The sequence below is a fragment of the Lates calcarifer genome, linkage group LG14 (genome assembly GCF_001640805.2).
Source record: "Lates calcarifer isolate ASB-BC8 linkage group LG14, TLL_Latcal_v3, whole genome shotgun sequence".
NCBI classification, from domain to species: Eukaryota; Metazoa; Chordata; class Actinopteri; family Centropomidae; genus Lates; species Lates calcarifer.
The window spans coordinates 13,821,711-13,834,861 of NC_066846.1; the positions used below are offsets into that span (position 1 = coordinate 13,821,711).

Consider the following 13,151-nt stretch of genomic DNA (forward strand, 5'->3'; position numbering starts at 1 on the left):
CGCGCTAACCGATTGCGCCACAGAGACATGTTTAAGCTAAGGGGGTGTGGCCTCGGCCTTCAATCTCCACCCACCTGCATTTCCTCTTTCAATCTCTAGGCTGCTTATTCCCTTTAGAATTCAGGCTAGTAAATGATAATGTTTCTGTCTGCCCTCCAGTTTCTTTTTTAAGTGAAAACTTAGCCATCATTTGCGTATTAGTTATATGCTCCCTAAATTAAATTCTTTATTGGTTCTTCAGTCCCCTCATTTAGATGAAGTAACATGATTAAGCACAAAACGTCCCTGGGTGGGCTCGAACCACCAACTTTTCGGTTAACAGCCGAACGCGCTAACCGATTGCGCTACAGAGACCACTTTCGCACAATGTAGAGGGGGCGTGGCCACAGAGACTCAATTAGTAAATGGATTCTAAACCAAAAGAATTTAGCTGTGAATAGACATTGTAACTGATCAGAGACTAGCTTTTTGTTATTTGCGACGTCACTTGGTTATTAAAGCACAAAACGTCCCTGGGTGGGCTCGAACCACCAACCTTTCGGTTAACAGCCGAACGCGCTAACCGATTGCGCTACAGAGACCACTTTCACACAATGTAGAGGGGGCGTGGCCAAAACAATTTAGTTGTGAGTAGATATTGTAACTGATCAGAGACCAGTTTTTTGTCATTTGTGACGTCCCCTGGTTATTAAAGCACAAAACGTCCCTGGGTGGACTTGAACCACCAACCTTTCGGTTAACAGCCGAACACGCTAACCGATTGCGCTACAGAGACCATTTTCACACAATGTAGAGGGGGCGTGGCCACAGAGACTCAAAACAATTTAGTTGTGAATAGACATTGTAACTGATCAGAGACCAGTTTTTTGTCATTTGTGACGTCACCTGGTTATTAAAGCACAAAACGTCCCTGGGTGGGCTTGAACCACCAACCTTTCGGTTAACAGCCGAACGCGCTAACCAATTGCGCTACAGAGACCATTTTCACACAATGTAGAGGGGGCGTGGCCACAGAGACTCAAAACAATTTAGTTGTGAATAGACATTGTAACTGATCAGAGACCAGTTTTTTGTTATTTGTGACGTCACCTGGTTATTAAAGCACAAAACGTCCCTGGGTGGGCTTGAACCACCAGCCTTTCGGTTAACAGCCGAACGCGCTAACCGATTGCGCCACAGAGACATGTTTAAGCTAAGGGGGTGTGGCCTCGGCCTTCAATCTCCACCCACCTGCATTTCCTCTTTCAATCTCTAGGCTGCTTATTCCCTTTAGAATTCAGGCTAGTAAATGATAATGTTTCTGTCTGCCCTCCAGTTTCTTTTTTAAGTGAAAACTTAGCCATCATTTGCGTATTAGTTATATGCTCCCTAAATTAAATTCTTTATTGGTTCTTCAGTCCCCTCATTTAGATGAAGTAACATGATTAAGCACAAAACGTCCCTGGGTGGGCTCGAACCACCAACTTTTCGGTTAACAGCCGAACGCGCTAACCGATTGCGCTACAGAGACCACTTTCGCACAATGTAGAGGGGGCGTGGCCACAGAGACTCAATTAGTAAATGGATTCTAAACCAAAAGAATTTAGCTGTGAATAGACATTGTAACTGATCAGAGACTAGCTTTTTGTTATTTGCGACGTCACTTGGTTATTAGAGCACAAAACGTCCCTGGGTGGGCTCGAACCACCAACCTTTCGGTTAACAGCCGAACGCGCTAACCGATTGCGCTACAGAGACCACTTTCACACAATGTAGAGGGGGCGTGGCCAAAACAATTTAGTTGTGAGTAGATATTGTAACTGATCAGAGACCAGTTTTTTGTCATTTGTGACGTCACCTGGTTATTAAAGCACAAAACGTCCCTGGGTGGGCTCGAACCACCAACCTTTCGGTTAACAGCCGAACGCGCTAACCGATTGCGCCACAGAGACACGTTTTTTTCATTGTGGAGGGGGTGTGGCTTCGATTTTCAATCCCGACCCACCTGTAGTTCCTGTTGCTACTTCCACTTATTCCCTGTAGAATTCAGGATGGGCAATATGGCTGTCAAATTTTGCATTCATACACAATAATCAAATGATAAATGAATTCTTAAACATCACAAAGCAGTTGTAAGTAGGTGTTGTAACTCTTCTAATCTTTCCCTCTGATCACAGAATGTAGGATTTTCATTTAGATGATGCAACCTGGTTATTACAGCACAAAACGTCCCTGGGTGGGCTCGAACCACCAACCTTTCGGTTAACAGCCGAACGCGCTAACCGATTGCGCCACAGAGACAACTTCAGCCCTATGTGGAGGGGGCATGGTCTCGATTTTAAATCCCCACCAACCTATATAACTACATCGATAATATATAAATGATGATAAAACTGGATGAAGTCAAGTCTACACTCTTGTCTTCAATCAATATTTATGGGTCACTTTCTACCACAAAACAATATCTGTTTTTTGTCGTGTCCTCTTCATTGGATCCGACACAGTAAAACACATTTCTTTCTCAATTTAACAGTAAGAGAAAGAAAACACTTTAAAATCTCTTTGGTTAATGAAATGATTTCGAAACCACTTAAAGTCTGAAGTGTCAGCGGACAAGTCTGTTTCTGTTCCTGTCAGTCTCCCAGAGGTTCTTGTTCTTGTTCTTCTCTCACTTTCTCTCTCCATATTCCTCCCTCTGTGTCTCCTTCCGTTAGTCATTTCTGGTCCGTCTTGTTCCCCTTCACCCTCTTTTAGTTTTAATTATTTACCTGCTTCCACTTTGCTCAACAAGGCTGCAGTACAGGGGAATGACATGTCCCACACACTCAAACACACAACACCGCATATAGAGCTGTAGCTTATAGAAACTTTGACATTAAATATGAATAAAGTTTCACTCAAAACACTGCTGCTTCATTTGAGACTGACTGAAAACAGTAATACACTAAGCAGTACCAACTTATGAGGTGTTACGCAAAGTCAGATGGGGACACTGTGGCCTCATTTACACTTTTTATTTCAAGTACACCCAGATGAGATTAATTAAGACTTGACTTTACAATTAGCTTGATATTGATCTTTTAATATGAGAATCAATCCTAGAGCAGAGACGTTTGGGATTGGAAGTATTGTTATTTTAGTGTCGATCTGTGCACCACTATTTAAGAATCCATAGTTTGAAAAGAGACAAATAAACAATTCACATATGCACTGCTGTTTTTTAATGCTTCTCTCTTGTTTTTTGGAATAAAACTTCCTTAGTTCTGTGGTTAACTGTGTTTCGAAAAGAATGAGAAGTGACAATTCTCTGTTTATCTCTCCCCCAGTGAAACCAGCTCCCCTGGACATCACACCAGTGCAGCAGGACTGGCAGGAAGTCCCGCCCCCTGTCCGCTCACCTGTCACCAGAACCTTCACACGAGAGTAAGCTGGTGTTTATGTGTGTGTTTGACAGCAGTAGTGGTTCAATGTTTTACTGCCGCGTCAACTGAAAACTACACAACACCTCAATATTTACTCTAAAACACAGTCAGGGAGAGGAGTGAATGTTGTACTCTGCTGCCCTCATGTGGTGGTGAATGAGTACTGCAAGTTAACGCCACTGACCTGAGTAGGTGTTCATGTGATGAGTGTGTTTGTTTGTGTGTGTCAGTCCATCCAGTCGTCGGTCAGTCAGGCCGAGCTCCTCTCACAGCTCGTCGCCCTCCTCCGACTCAGATGACCCCGATGACAGCTACGTCGCCATGAGGACCTCCGGCCTCAGTTTCAGTGCTGGGGAGCAGGTAAGACTTTTTCCCCCCTTCAGATTTTCTTCTTTTCCTCTGTCCTTCCTTCCTTTCTTCTTTATGTACTCCCTCCCATTTATCATGTTCCCTTTGCTCCATCTTTATTTCATTTCTCACCTTCTCTCAGATCTTATTCATTTTAGTGTCGCTGCCTCTTTCCCTCTTCCTCTGTTTCCTCTGTTTTTATTGAAAGAATCAAAAATCGTTATTTTTAAAATAACAAAGTCATAAGTGACAATGTGATAATGTGAGCTTAACACCACATAGCCAGTGAACCTAGTGAAGCATTAGCAGCTAAATATTTGAGGAGTTGGTGAAGAAAAACAGAGCTAAAAGAAGAATACTTATTGGATATACACTCAACGGGTGAACACAAACAAGACTCCAAATAAATAATAATAATGTTGGTCTGTAACTGCTGGAGGTGCAAATAAGCAGCTGGTTGATGATGATATCAGTGTTGTGTCAACTTTTAACTTCTCTTTCTACTGTCTTTAACTTCTAAAAGTATTGTACATTTCCCTCCCTATGCTGATAAACTTCTTTCCTCCTGTCTTCATCTCCTATTTTCTATTTGTATCTAATTAATTAAAATCTGCCTGTGTGCGTTTGTGTGTGTGTAGTCTCTGAGGCTTATGCTGCACCGGGCCTCAGAGGGCGGAGTCAGTAGCCCTTTGCTACGGCGAGCCAGAGGTGACAAACAGGTAGAGTACCTGGACCTCGATCTCCACACTGGGCGATCAACACCAACAAGACAGGTAACACTGCTCTCTCTCTCTCTCTCTCATATGTGCTATCCTGTATGTCTGTATGGATTATTTTGATATCATTTTCTAGTAGTTGCCACTACGGGGCACCGAGTCACCACTGTTTTTTCCCATACTTATGTGACTCATAAAAAACCATGTAAACACTGTCTTTATCTGTTGTGTACTTAATATTTTGCTTCACTTAAAATGTGTTTTTTTATGCTTTATACATTTATAGATTTGTACAATTTAGTAATATTAGTATATCTGCTTTGCCCTTGGATGCATCTCTTTTTTTTCCACAGTTTTCTTTTGAAACTCTCCTTGCAATGGATCAATACAAAAGTTAACAGAAGTGATAAATTTTTTTTTCCGTGTGTGTGTGTGTCTGTATGTGAATCCAGAAACGCTGTACGGCAGAAGGTGGAAGCGGCGGCAACAAGCAGGCTGAAGGTGGCGAGGAGCGTCCACGGGGTGAGCGTACACGAGTGGACTACGTGGTGGTGGACCCCAAGAGGACCAAGGCCCTGAGGAACACCAGGGAAGCGTGGCATGATGGGAGGATGTCCACAGAGAAGGAGAAATGCTAGAAAACCACGAACACACATGCACACTCACACACAGTTCAAAAAACACTTCTTAAAACAGACATTACTCCCTTCATGAGAAGTAGTTAGACCTCTCATTCTATAGTAGAGGTAATCTATTTTCTGTCTTGGTGCCACTTTACAATAAAATGTAATTTTAAAGGGTTTATAAGTAAAAGATTTTAAGGTTCAGAGGATACTTGTGGTTACATTCTGCATTTTTGTTGCTGTCAGCAAAACCCATGGAAAAGCCACATGTTAATTTGTGGCTTTCAGTTTCAAGCCTGATGGTTCATACTGAAAACTTTGAAAGGGGTCACAGATATATAGTTTTATTCTTAAGCAAGCCTCAGAAATTTCCTATAACTGCCAGTAACTGTAGTTTTTAGTGTGTTACTCAAACAAGTGGAAGCAGTGTTTTTGTCAGGGACTATTTGCAGTGATGGAATAATCCACATTTTGTGCTGTAGTGAGTATTTGGGGCAGCAGAACAGTTTTATGTGGGATTGAGTTAAAATGAATTATAGTGTGTGTGTGTGTTCTGGGTAATGAAAAAAACATGTCAGCCCTTGGAAAAGTGATGTCTTTTTAATATTTTTTGGGCAGTACTTACATGGGTTAGTACATACATGGGATTTGTCTTTGCCTCGATCAACAGGTGTTTCTGCCGATTACACTCTCTGTCAGGCCTATTAGAGGATTTAATGACCATCAATGGAGCTATTTGTGAGTTCTGCTATCACTACGTAGCTAACATTAGCATCAACAGCTGTTTTTACTGCTTCAACCATTGCTTCATTTATAAAACAAAAGGTTATACTATGCCCTCTGAGCAGCACTATTTCTTCAGGGCAGTCTGGACGCTACAGTGAGTTGATATCAGAAAGTGATGAGACAGTCTGGCCGGACTGGCCATCAGTAAGAGAAAAGATACAGATAGAAGCAAGACAAGAGTTAACCTTTGCGTTAACAGCTCTCGGCAAGTAAAAGAACAAAGTTTGATGCTCTAGACTGGCAAGAAAACAGCTGTTAATGCTGACGTTGGCTATGTAGTGAAAGCAAAACTCACAAATAGCTTCTTTAATCAATGCTACAGTGACAACTTACACACCCTTTAGAAAACAAACAGAGTGGTGGCAGCCTCGTACTCGTCCCACCTCAGCTCCTCCCCCTCTAACAAAACTGGATTTTTCCCTTCTGTAAAACAACAGTAGACACTGTCAAGAGAAATCTGACAGCAACATAATAATAATCACATTTCTGTTTAGGTTGTTCTTTGTTGTCATGAATCAAAACAGTCATTCACTGATCTGTTATTTAACTATATATGGACAAGTGGTGTCATTGAGATCAAAATAGATCTTGATCAACATTTTAGAAATACTGACATCACTGGCTCCAGCAGAACTCCTCTTACCGAGGACCAGTCACTAACCAAACTCTTGTTTTATTAATTTTTGTTTTATTTTGTCAGACTCACAAACCTTCACACTTATTGGTCACTTCAGTGTTTTCTTTCCTGACATTGTTGCTCAAATGTTTTACCAAAATCTTCTTTGTGCTGGTGGAGAACACTAAATCCATTTTTATTTTAATCCAATCAATTGAAAACAAGCCTTTAACAACCAACCATGTTTAATATGAGTGTAACCAAGGAGTCTTCAAACTCTTCAAACCTCCCAAATTCCCAGAAATATTGCAAGGACATGACCTCAGTTTCCTCTGTGGCTTTGGTTTTTGACGATTGCTCAACGCCACAGTGACAACTTATAAACACTTTAGAAAAACATGCATTATTATAAAGTGGCATTATCTTTCGTATGAAGAACATATTGGTGAGATAGATCAATGCTTTTAAATTTCAAATCGCTGCAGTTATTTGGTGAAAAACAAAAAAACAGAGGTGTGAGAATAGTGGCTGTACAGTGTAATCAGATACTGTGAAACTGAAAGTCACAGATGACTCAAATACAGAAGCAGTGGGAAGTTCAGTTTGTCTCTTGCTCATCACTCATTTTTAAATGACTGTTATAGTCACGCACGGTGAGATTACACATTAGTACAGACTAGAACAGAGATGGAATTAAATGCATTACTTACATTTATCCAGCACTGTGAACATGATTGTACATCAACATAAAATCAGGTAACATTAGCTTCAATCCAGCTTCTTGGGAAGAATGTGGGATTGGAGAAATATGAAGTTGATCGACTAGACACACTGAGGTGTAAATTAGATTATTCCTTCCTCCTTTGTCTCTAAGAAATGTAGATATAAAAACTAAGATCACAGGCTCTGTAAATTTCTCCGTCAGGAATGAAAAACCATAAGAATATATTTCGAAAGAAGTAGAAATAGTTTTTATCTTTATTGAAGAAAAAGCCAAATCCACCAGGAGTCAACAGTTATCGCTAAATATTAGTCTGTGTTTTAGTCTCCCCAGCAGCAGAGCCTTGTTGTTTTAAACATCATGTTTCCTGCTGGAATAGTGAAAAACGTGGTGGACTGTGGGACGAATCAGATGTCCTGATGATTAACAAATCAGAATAATGTCATGTCACAGTTTTCCAGTGTAATCACCCTGCAGTGATGAAATCTGTTCACATGATGGATGTGATGTTACTGCTGAATTATTTCATTGATTCTGTGAGGGGGAAATATGATTACAGTGTTGACTCTTCAGCAGTGAATAAATGAATTAACACCTCGCACTCTTTGTGGTTCTACTGTGGTTTTATTGCTTTGAAAACAAAGCTTATCAATCTTCTGACTGGAGCGCCGACAGTGTCATCCAACTTACTGAGCTGAAACACGGCCGAACAGTGTATATTACCCATAATCCCCGGCTTCTGCTCTCGCTGTCCCTGACTTCCAAGTCTTTTTAACTGATCTACAGGTTCAGAATTACTCTTGAAATTGTTGAGTCCAGCCAGACCTTTGCTGCATGTTATTCCCCTACTCTCTCTATTCACTGTCTTGTCCAAAAAAGCCTTAAACCTTAAAAAAAGATTTCAGACTCATCCTGACAATAACCTACAGTCTACACACCAGTGTCATTCACAAATTCCTCCTGTTTTCTCTTTAACTCTGTGTAATCAGCTACAGTAAACCGTAGGCTGGTTTAGAATGACAGGATCAGAGAGCACTGTTTTACTCACAGTCAAAGGTTGATGAGTGTTTTGAAAAGACAAGTTTCCTTGGTTGGAAAATAAAACGTTCAGTGTGAGTAGAGGTCAGAACAGCAACAGAAATGAATGCTTACATTACATTTATCCATATCACCATGAACACAGTTGTACAACAACATAAAATGGGAGAACGTTGGCTTCAATCCTGCCTCTGCACGTAGTACTGAGGTCTGAGTTAACCAAGTAGATTATTTTTTCCTCTAAAGCAGCTTTGATAAGAAATAAGAGAAGAGATGTAGAAATAAAAAACTAAAACCACATCAAGTCAGTGTGTTTGGAAGTACTCGAAATGTAACTTGCACTTCTTACTTACAATAACTTTATTTTAGTGACTTCATCATCTTTAATGACCATGTCCTGCACATTAAAGAATAATCACCTGTAACTGTTAATTAACATTCCACCCATAGCTCCACCTGCAGCAATAAAGACACTGTTGAGCTCACTGAGTGCTTTAAATATTTCAGACTCACCCTGACAGTTTACAACATCAGCTGCTACCTGAGCAGCAAACAATGAGGTGCTTAAAAGCATCAGAAGGGAGAGGCTTCTAGTGTGGGGTTCCCTCTCAGCTTGGTATTTTATTTGCATTTACCTTGTGTTGCTGTTGACATTGCAGTCACTGGGTGTTGAATCATTTTCCAAATCCAGATTTGATTGTTGTCAGCCCAAGACTTTGTAAATGTGTTTATGAGCTAATCAGTGGAGCACGGTAAAAACCCTTCATGTCTCATCTTAATGACTTCAGAATCCTGTGCTCAATCGTTTAGACTTTCCAAGACTGAAACTCTAACAGTCACAATATCCGTGAGGATGTGAACCAGTGTAGACTGGTTTTGAACTTCCCTCTTTTACAGTTCTAGACACAACTTGCAAGTTTTCGAGGTAAATGAGTACAACACTACAAATGTTTTCAAAGTGAAACAGTTGGAAATATAATATTTAATTGAGACTGAATATCTGGTTATCTATCAAACAGCAGTTGACATGTTTCAGTCTGGTTGACTTCTCTAACAAAAACACTGAGCACGTTTGGGTGTATGGTGCAGCGTGTGATTTATACAACCAGGAGTGACGCGTGTTCTCTTCACTAGATATTTGTCTGGTAGTCTGTTAGAGGCAGTCATGTTTGTATAATGTTTTTGTTTTTGTCAGTGTTATGCTGTTAAGCGACAGTATCCAAGGGTTGGGACCATTATACCTTTCAGTATTTCCCCCTCTAGCACTATCTGATTATAAGCTGAGTCAGTGTGACTCTGCTGCTGCTGCGACTAACAGGAAGAACTGGAGAGGCCACGTAGAGGTTAAAAAAAAAAAAAAAAAAAAAAAAAAACCACTGCCTGAATTTCTGGTAAGAACTTTCGTAGATTTCTGCCTCACTCCGACTCGGGAACAGTTTATTTTGGTCTCTTGAGTTCCTCTGCAAAAGTGCTGTGTGCTGCATGAGTTGCATGTTTCCGTCTTAATGAACAGATGAGTTAACGTACATTCACGCTCATACTAAACATACTGCAGGAATATGCATTAAATGGATTTGAATATATGAGTGGATATATAGATTCTGCATCAATGCCAATGTTTTTATTTTATATTTTCTCATTTTATCGATAAATAACTGGAAGATATTTTAAAGCTTTAGGATATGGATAGGATATATGAGATATTATTGCAGATTGTCTGACGTCAGAAGTCTGAAGTTGATCATTTAAGGTAAAATAGTTGCAAAATGTTGCTTTAATTTTCCTGTATTTTTCATAACGTTTATTCTTTCCGCGTCGTTAGTTTATTATTTATACAGAACATATCATTTTTTTTCGGTGTTGTCTGCACGAGGGGAACTCCTGTCTGTTTCTCTCGCTCCAGTCTCGTCACAAGGGGGTTGTTCCGGTAAAAACAATCTCATTCACACGCGCAAGGTGGGCGGGACTTCTGCTACCTGCCCATGTATGGCTACATATTCACCTGGGAGTCCCCACGTCAGTCACAACATCTGATTGAGACAGATGCTGCAGCACGCGAAGGACAAATGCAGCACTATTCACGTGGGAATATACTGGAAAAGAAAAGGCTCATCTTGGAACTAGCAGAAGACTGTGCACATCTGCAGGAAAGTGATTTAGGAGGACTCAGTCTGCTGGTGAGGAATTATTTCTCATGTGTGAATATTATTTTTTCTTTTTCGCTGTAACAGTGAAGTGTGAGAAAAGTTGTGTGTATGTCTGTGGAAATGAATCCATGCTAAAGGGTGTGCAGGGTGGACTGATGCATGACTCTGACCCACTGCATAAATCACAAGATTCCACCTGAGTAACTGCTATGTCGACAGAGTGTGCTGAAAGAATGACAGTAAATACCAGCGCTGTCATTACTGAATGCTCTCTGCTTTCTATTCTGTGGAAATTCTTTGCAGCTGCCATCATGCGTTCATGTTTTCTTCTCACAGGAAGACGATGATGTGCAGGAATCTGCTGCTCCTCACCCTGTCCTCCTTTGTCTGTGGTGAGTTTACACCTTTAGTTCATTTTACATAAAGAAAATGTAAATATTATTCTCACCTCAAAGGATCAGGTTTAGGTAGTTACATCCTCCAAACCAGTGGCAGTCGATCGGTGCAGACTGAAATATCTCAACTTCTGTTGGATGGATTGTTAAGTCAAAGTCCATTTTTATTTATATAGCACAAAATCACAACAGAAGTTTTCTCAATGCACTTCTCATATAGAGCAGGTCTAGACCATACTCTTTAGAATATTTACAAAGAGAGACCCAATATCTTCCACCACGAGCAGCACAAGGCAACACTGGCAAGGAAAAACTTCCTTTTAAGAGGCAGAAACCACGAGCAGCATGTTAGCATGCTAGCGTTATCATTTAGTTCAAAGCAACCCTAAGTTGGCTCTTGCCCTTTGTTTTGCATAGGGTAATGTCCCTTTTCCTCGAAAGGTCGCAGTCATCGCACCGTCCATACGGCCCTCAAAATGGAGGGATTTCAGGTGCAGACTGGTGTCCAGTTTGGTGTCCAACTTTTACCCCTTGTTGATCCATTCTGAAAGGCCACTACCAGGGTTGGGTCAAAGGGAAATTGGAACTGATCTTAAATCAGTGATTATCAAGTAGCAATATGATTTAGTTATACCCTAAAGACAGTTAAATCCTTTAATGTGCACACTTAATCAGCACTGGAATGACTTCCGTAGGTAGATGTGAAATACGATGATCATTGTGAGTCATATTGTTATTTATGACTCACTGTACTCTGAGTACACCCAGCAGCATGAACTTTCTGTTTCTCTGCATCAAGTCTCAATGAATTACACCGTGATTTAAGTTTCTGTTTGCCTGTGATACAACATTTAGAGCATCAGTGAACTCTAACCTACGTCCTATCTCCCTCTCTTTTCCACAGGTATGTTTTCGCCTCAAAGCACAGGACTACACCGTCACGCAGTGGAAAATAACAACATCACAGTGGAATGGCGCTTCTCGTCTGAAGCTGACATTTCAGTCGCCTCACTTAAGATCCACTGTTTGCTGTTTCCTGAGCTAAAGGTTTTTTATCATATGGACAGCAGTGTTGATGAATCTCAGGACGAGCAGTTTATGGGACGGGTGCACTGTGACAAAGACGCTCTCAGTACAGGACGAGTCAGACTCCATCTGTCCAGAGTCAGGACTAACGACTCGGGTCGCTACCTCTGCAGGATGGCCACTGAATTTGGCAAGAAGGTCAAAGCTTTCTCACTCAACATCACTGGTGAGTTGACAGAGGTTGGTACATGTACCTGCTCATATATTCAGCAGTTTGTCTGATGCTTGTTGCCATATTTAGTTGCTTTAGTTCATATTGAAGACAGAAATCTTTACATGAATATTTAAAGAATTAATAAAACAAAAAGGAGGAAATAGTGCATTTGTTGTGGGACTGTTTTCAGGAACCTGCACAATCAGGAAATTTAGTGGAACTTAGCTTTGAATAGACTGACATTCATTTTAATGTCTGTCTCTAATACTGACTTTATTTGAAATGTGTTTTTGCTTGGTAGACCTATCTTATCCATCACACGTGTTTTCATCTTCAGATGAATCAGATACACTTTTTATGTCTTTTACAGCAGCTGTTGATGAGCCCAAACTGCTAAACCCGAAACCAAATCCAACACCAGCAGGCAGAGGAAGATTCTGCCTTTATGTTGGACTGGGACTGGCAGCAGTGGCAGCTGGACTGTTGTACTTTGTGCAGTGGCACCTACTGTGAATAAAAACATTTCAGATTTCTTGCTTTCTGAAGCTCTGCTGCCCCCTGCTGCTCTGAAGAGAAATCCACCAGCTGGAAGCCTCAGGACAGGACTGGTTCTCCTGTTAAAGAATCTACAGCAGCTGTAGATTGTAGCATTTTCAAGTGATGGAGGGAAATCAAAAACCTGATGGTTCTCTACCTCTGACCTAATGCTACTAAAACCTAATCAGCTCATCTTTGAGTCCAAAGGAACATTTGTGCCAAATTTGAAGAAAATCCCCCAAGGCGTTACTGAATTATCATGTTCACGTGAATGGGACAGTTGCCTCTTGTCACGGCTGTTGTACAGTAATGACTATTACTGCAGACAGCCGCATTTTGTGTTATGTTTATTAGCATAAATGTAGCTAACATGTCAAGCCCTGATACATATGTGAATATACTTTTATACTTTTTCTTATGTTTTTTTTAATGTATTTATAAATAAATCCAAAAACCAATGGAAAAATCCAATTGCCTTTTTGTCGAGGGAACCAGGGTGATGCTAACTTCCGGGCTGGCCTACAAAGATACGTCATCCCGGCACCACTCTGTAGAGAGTTTTCGGAGTTTGGTCCTTGCGCAC

At 40.8% G+C, this 13,151-nt stretch overlaps 1 protein-coding gene and 7 non-coding genes across 8 annotated transcripts in view; 1 reads left to right on the forward strand and 7 right to left on the reverse strand.

Annotated features, from left to right (window-relative positions):
• Positions 1–27, reverse strand: part of trnan-guu (transfer RNA asparagine (anticodon GUU)) — a 74-nt gene extending 47 nt beyond the window's left edge. Inside the window, exon 1 of the tRNA in view lies at positions 1–27. This exon is cut by the window's left edge and continues 47 nt beyond it. This is a non-coding gene — a tRNA (tRNA-Asn).
• Positions 1–7,242, forward strand: part of LOC108873688 (GRB2-associated-binding protein 1) — a 23,278-nt gene extending 16,036 nt beyond the window's left edge. Inside the window, exons 10-13 of the mRNA XM_018661993.2 lie at positions 3,306–3,402; positions 3,632–3,761; positions 4,388–4,522; positions 4,918–7,242. Coding sequence (XP_018517509.1) covers positions 3,306–3,402; positions 3,632–3,761; positions 4,388–4,522; positions 4,918–5,103 — 548 coding nt within the window. The 3' untranslated portion in view covers positions 5,104–7,242. The remainder of the gene's footprint in view (positions 1–3,305; positions 3,403–3,631; positions 3,762–4,387; positions 4,523–4,917) is intronic.
• trnan-guu (transfer RNA asparagine (anticodon GUU)) lies at positions 508–581 on the reverse strand. The gene has a single exon. It is a non-coding gene; the product is annotated as a tRNA-Asn (tRNA).
• On the reverse strand, positions 906–979 carry trnan-guu (transfer RNA asparagine (anticodon GUU)). The gene has a single exon. It is a non-coding gene; the product is annotated as a tRNA-Asn (tRNA).
• trnan-guu (transfer RNA asparagine (anticodon GUU)) lies at positions 1,110–1,183 on the reverse strand. Its single transcript has one exon. It is a non-coding gene; the product is annotated as a tRNA-Asn (tRNA).
• On the reverse strand, positions 1,664–1,737 carry trnan-guu (transfer RNA asparagine (anticodon GUU)). Its single transcript has one exon. It is a non-coding gene; the product is annotated as a tRNA-Asn (tRNA).
• trnan-guu (transfer RNA asparagine (anticodon GUU)) lies at positions 1,858–1,931 on the reverse strand. Its single transcript has one exon. It is a non-coding gene; the product is annotated as a tRNA-Asn (tRNA).
• trnan-guu (transfer RNA asparagine (anticodon GUU)) lies at positions 2,207–2,280 on the reverse strand. Its single transcript has one exon. It is a non-coding gene; the product is annotated as a tRNA-Asn (tRNA).
• Positions 7,243–13,151: the final 5,909 nt, after the last annotated feature.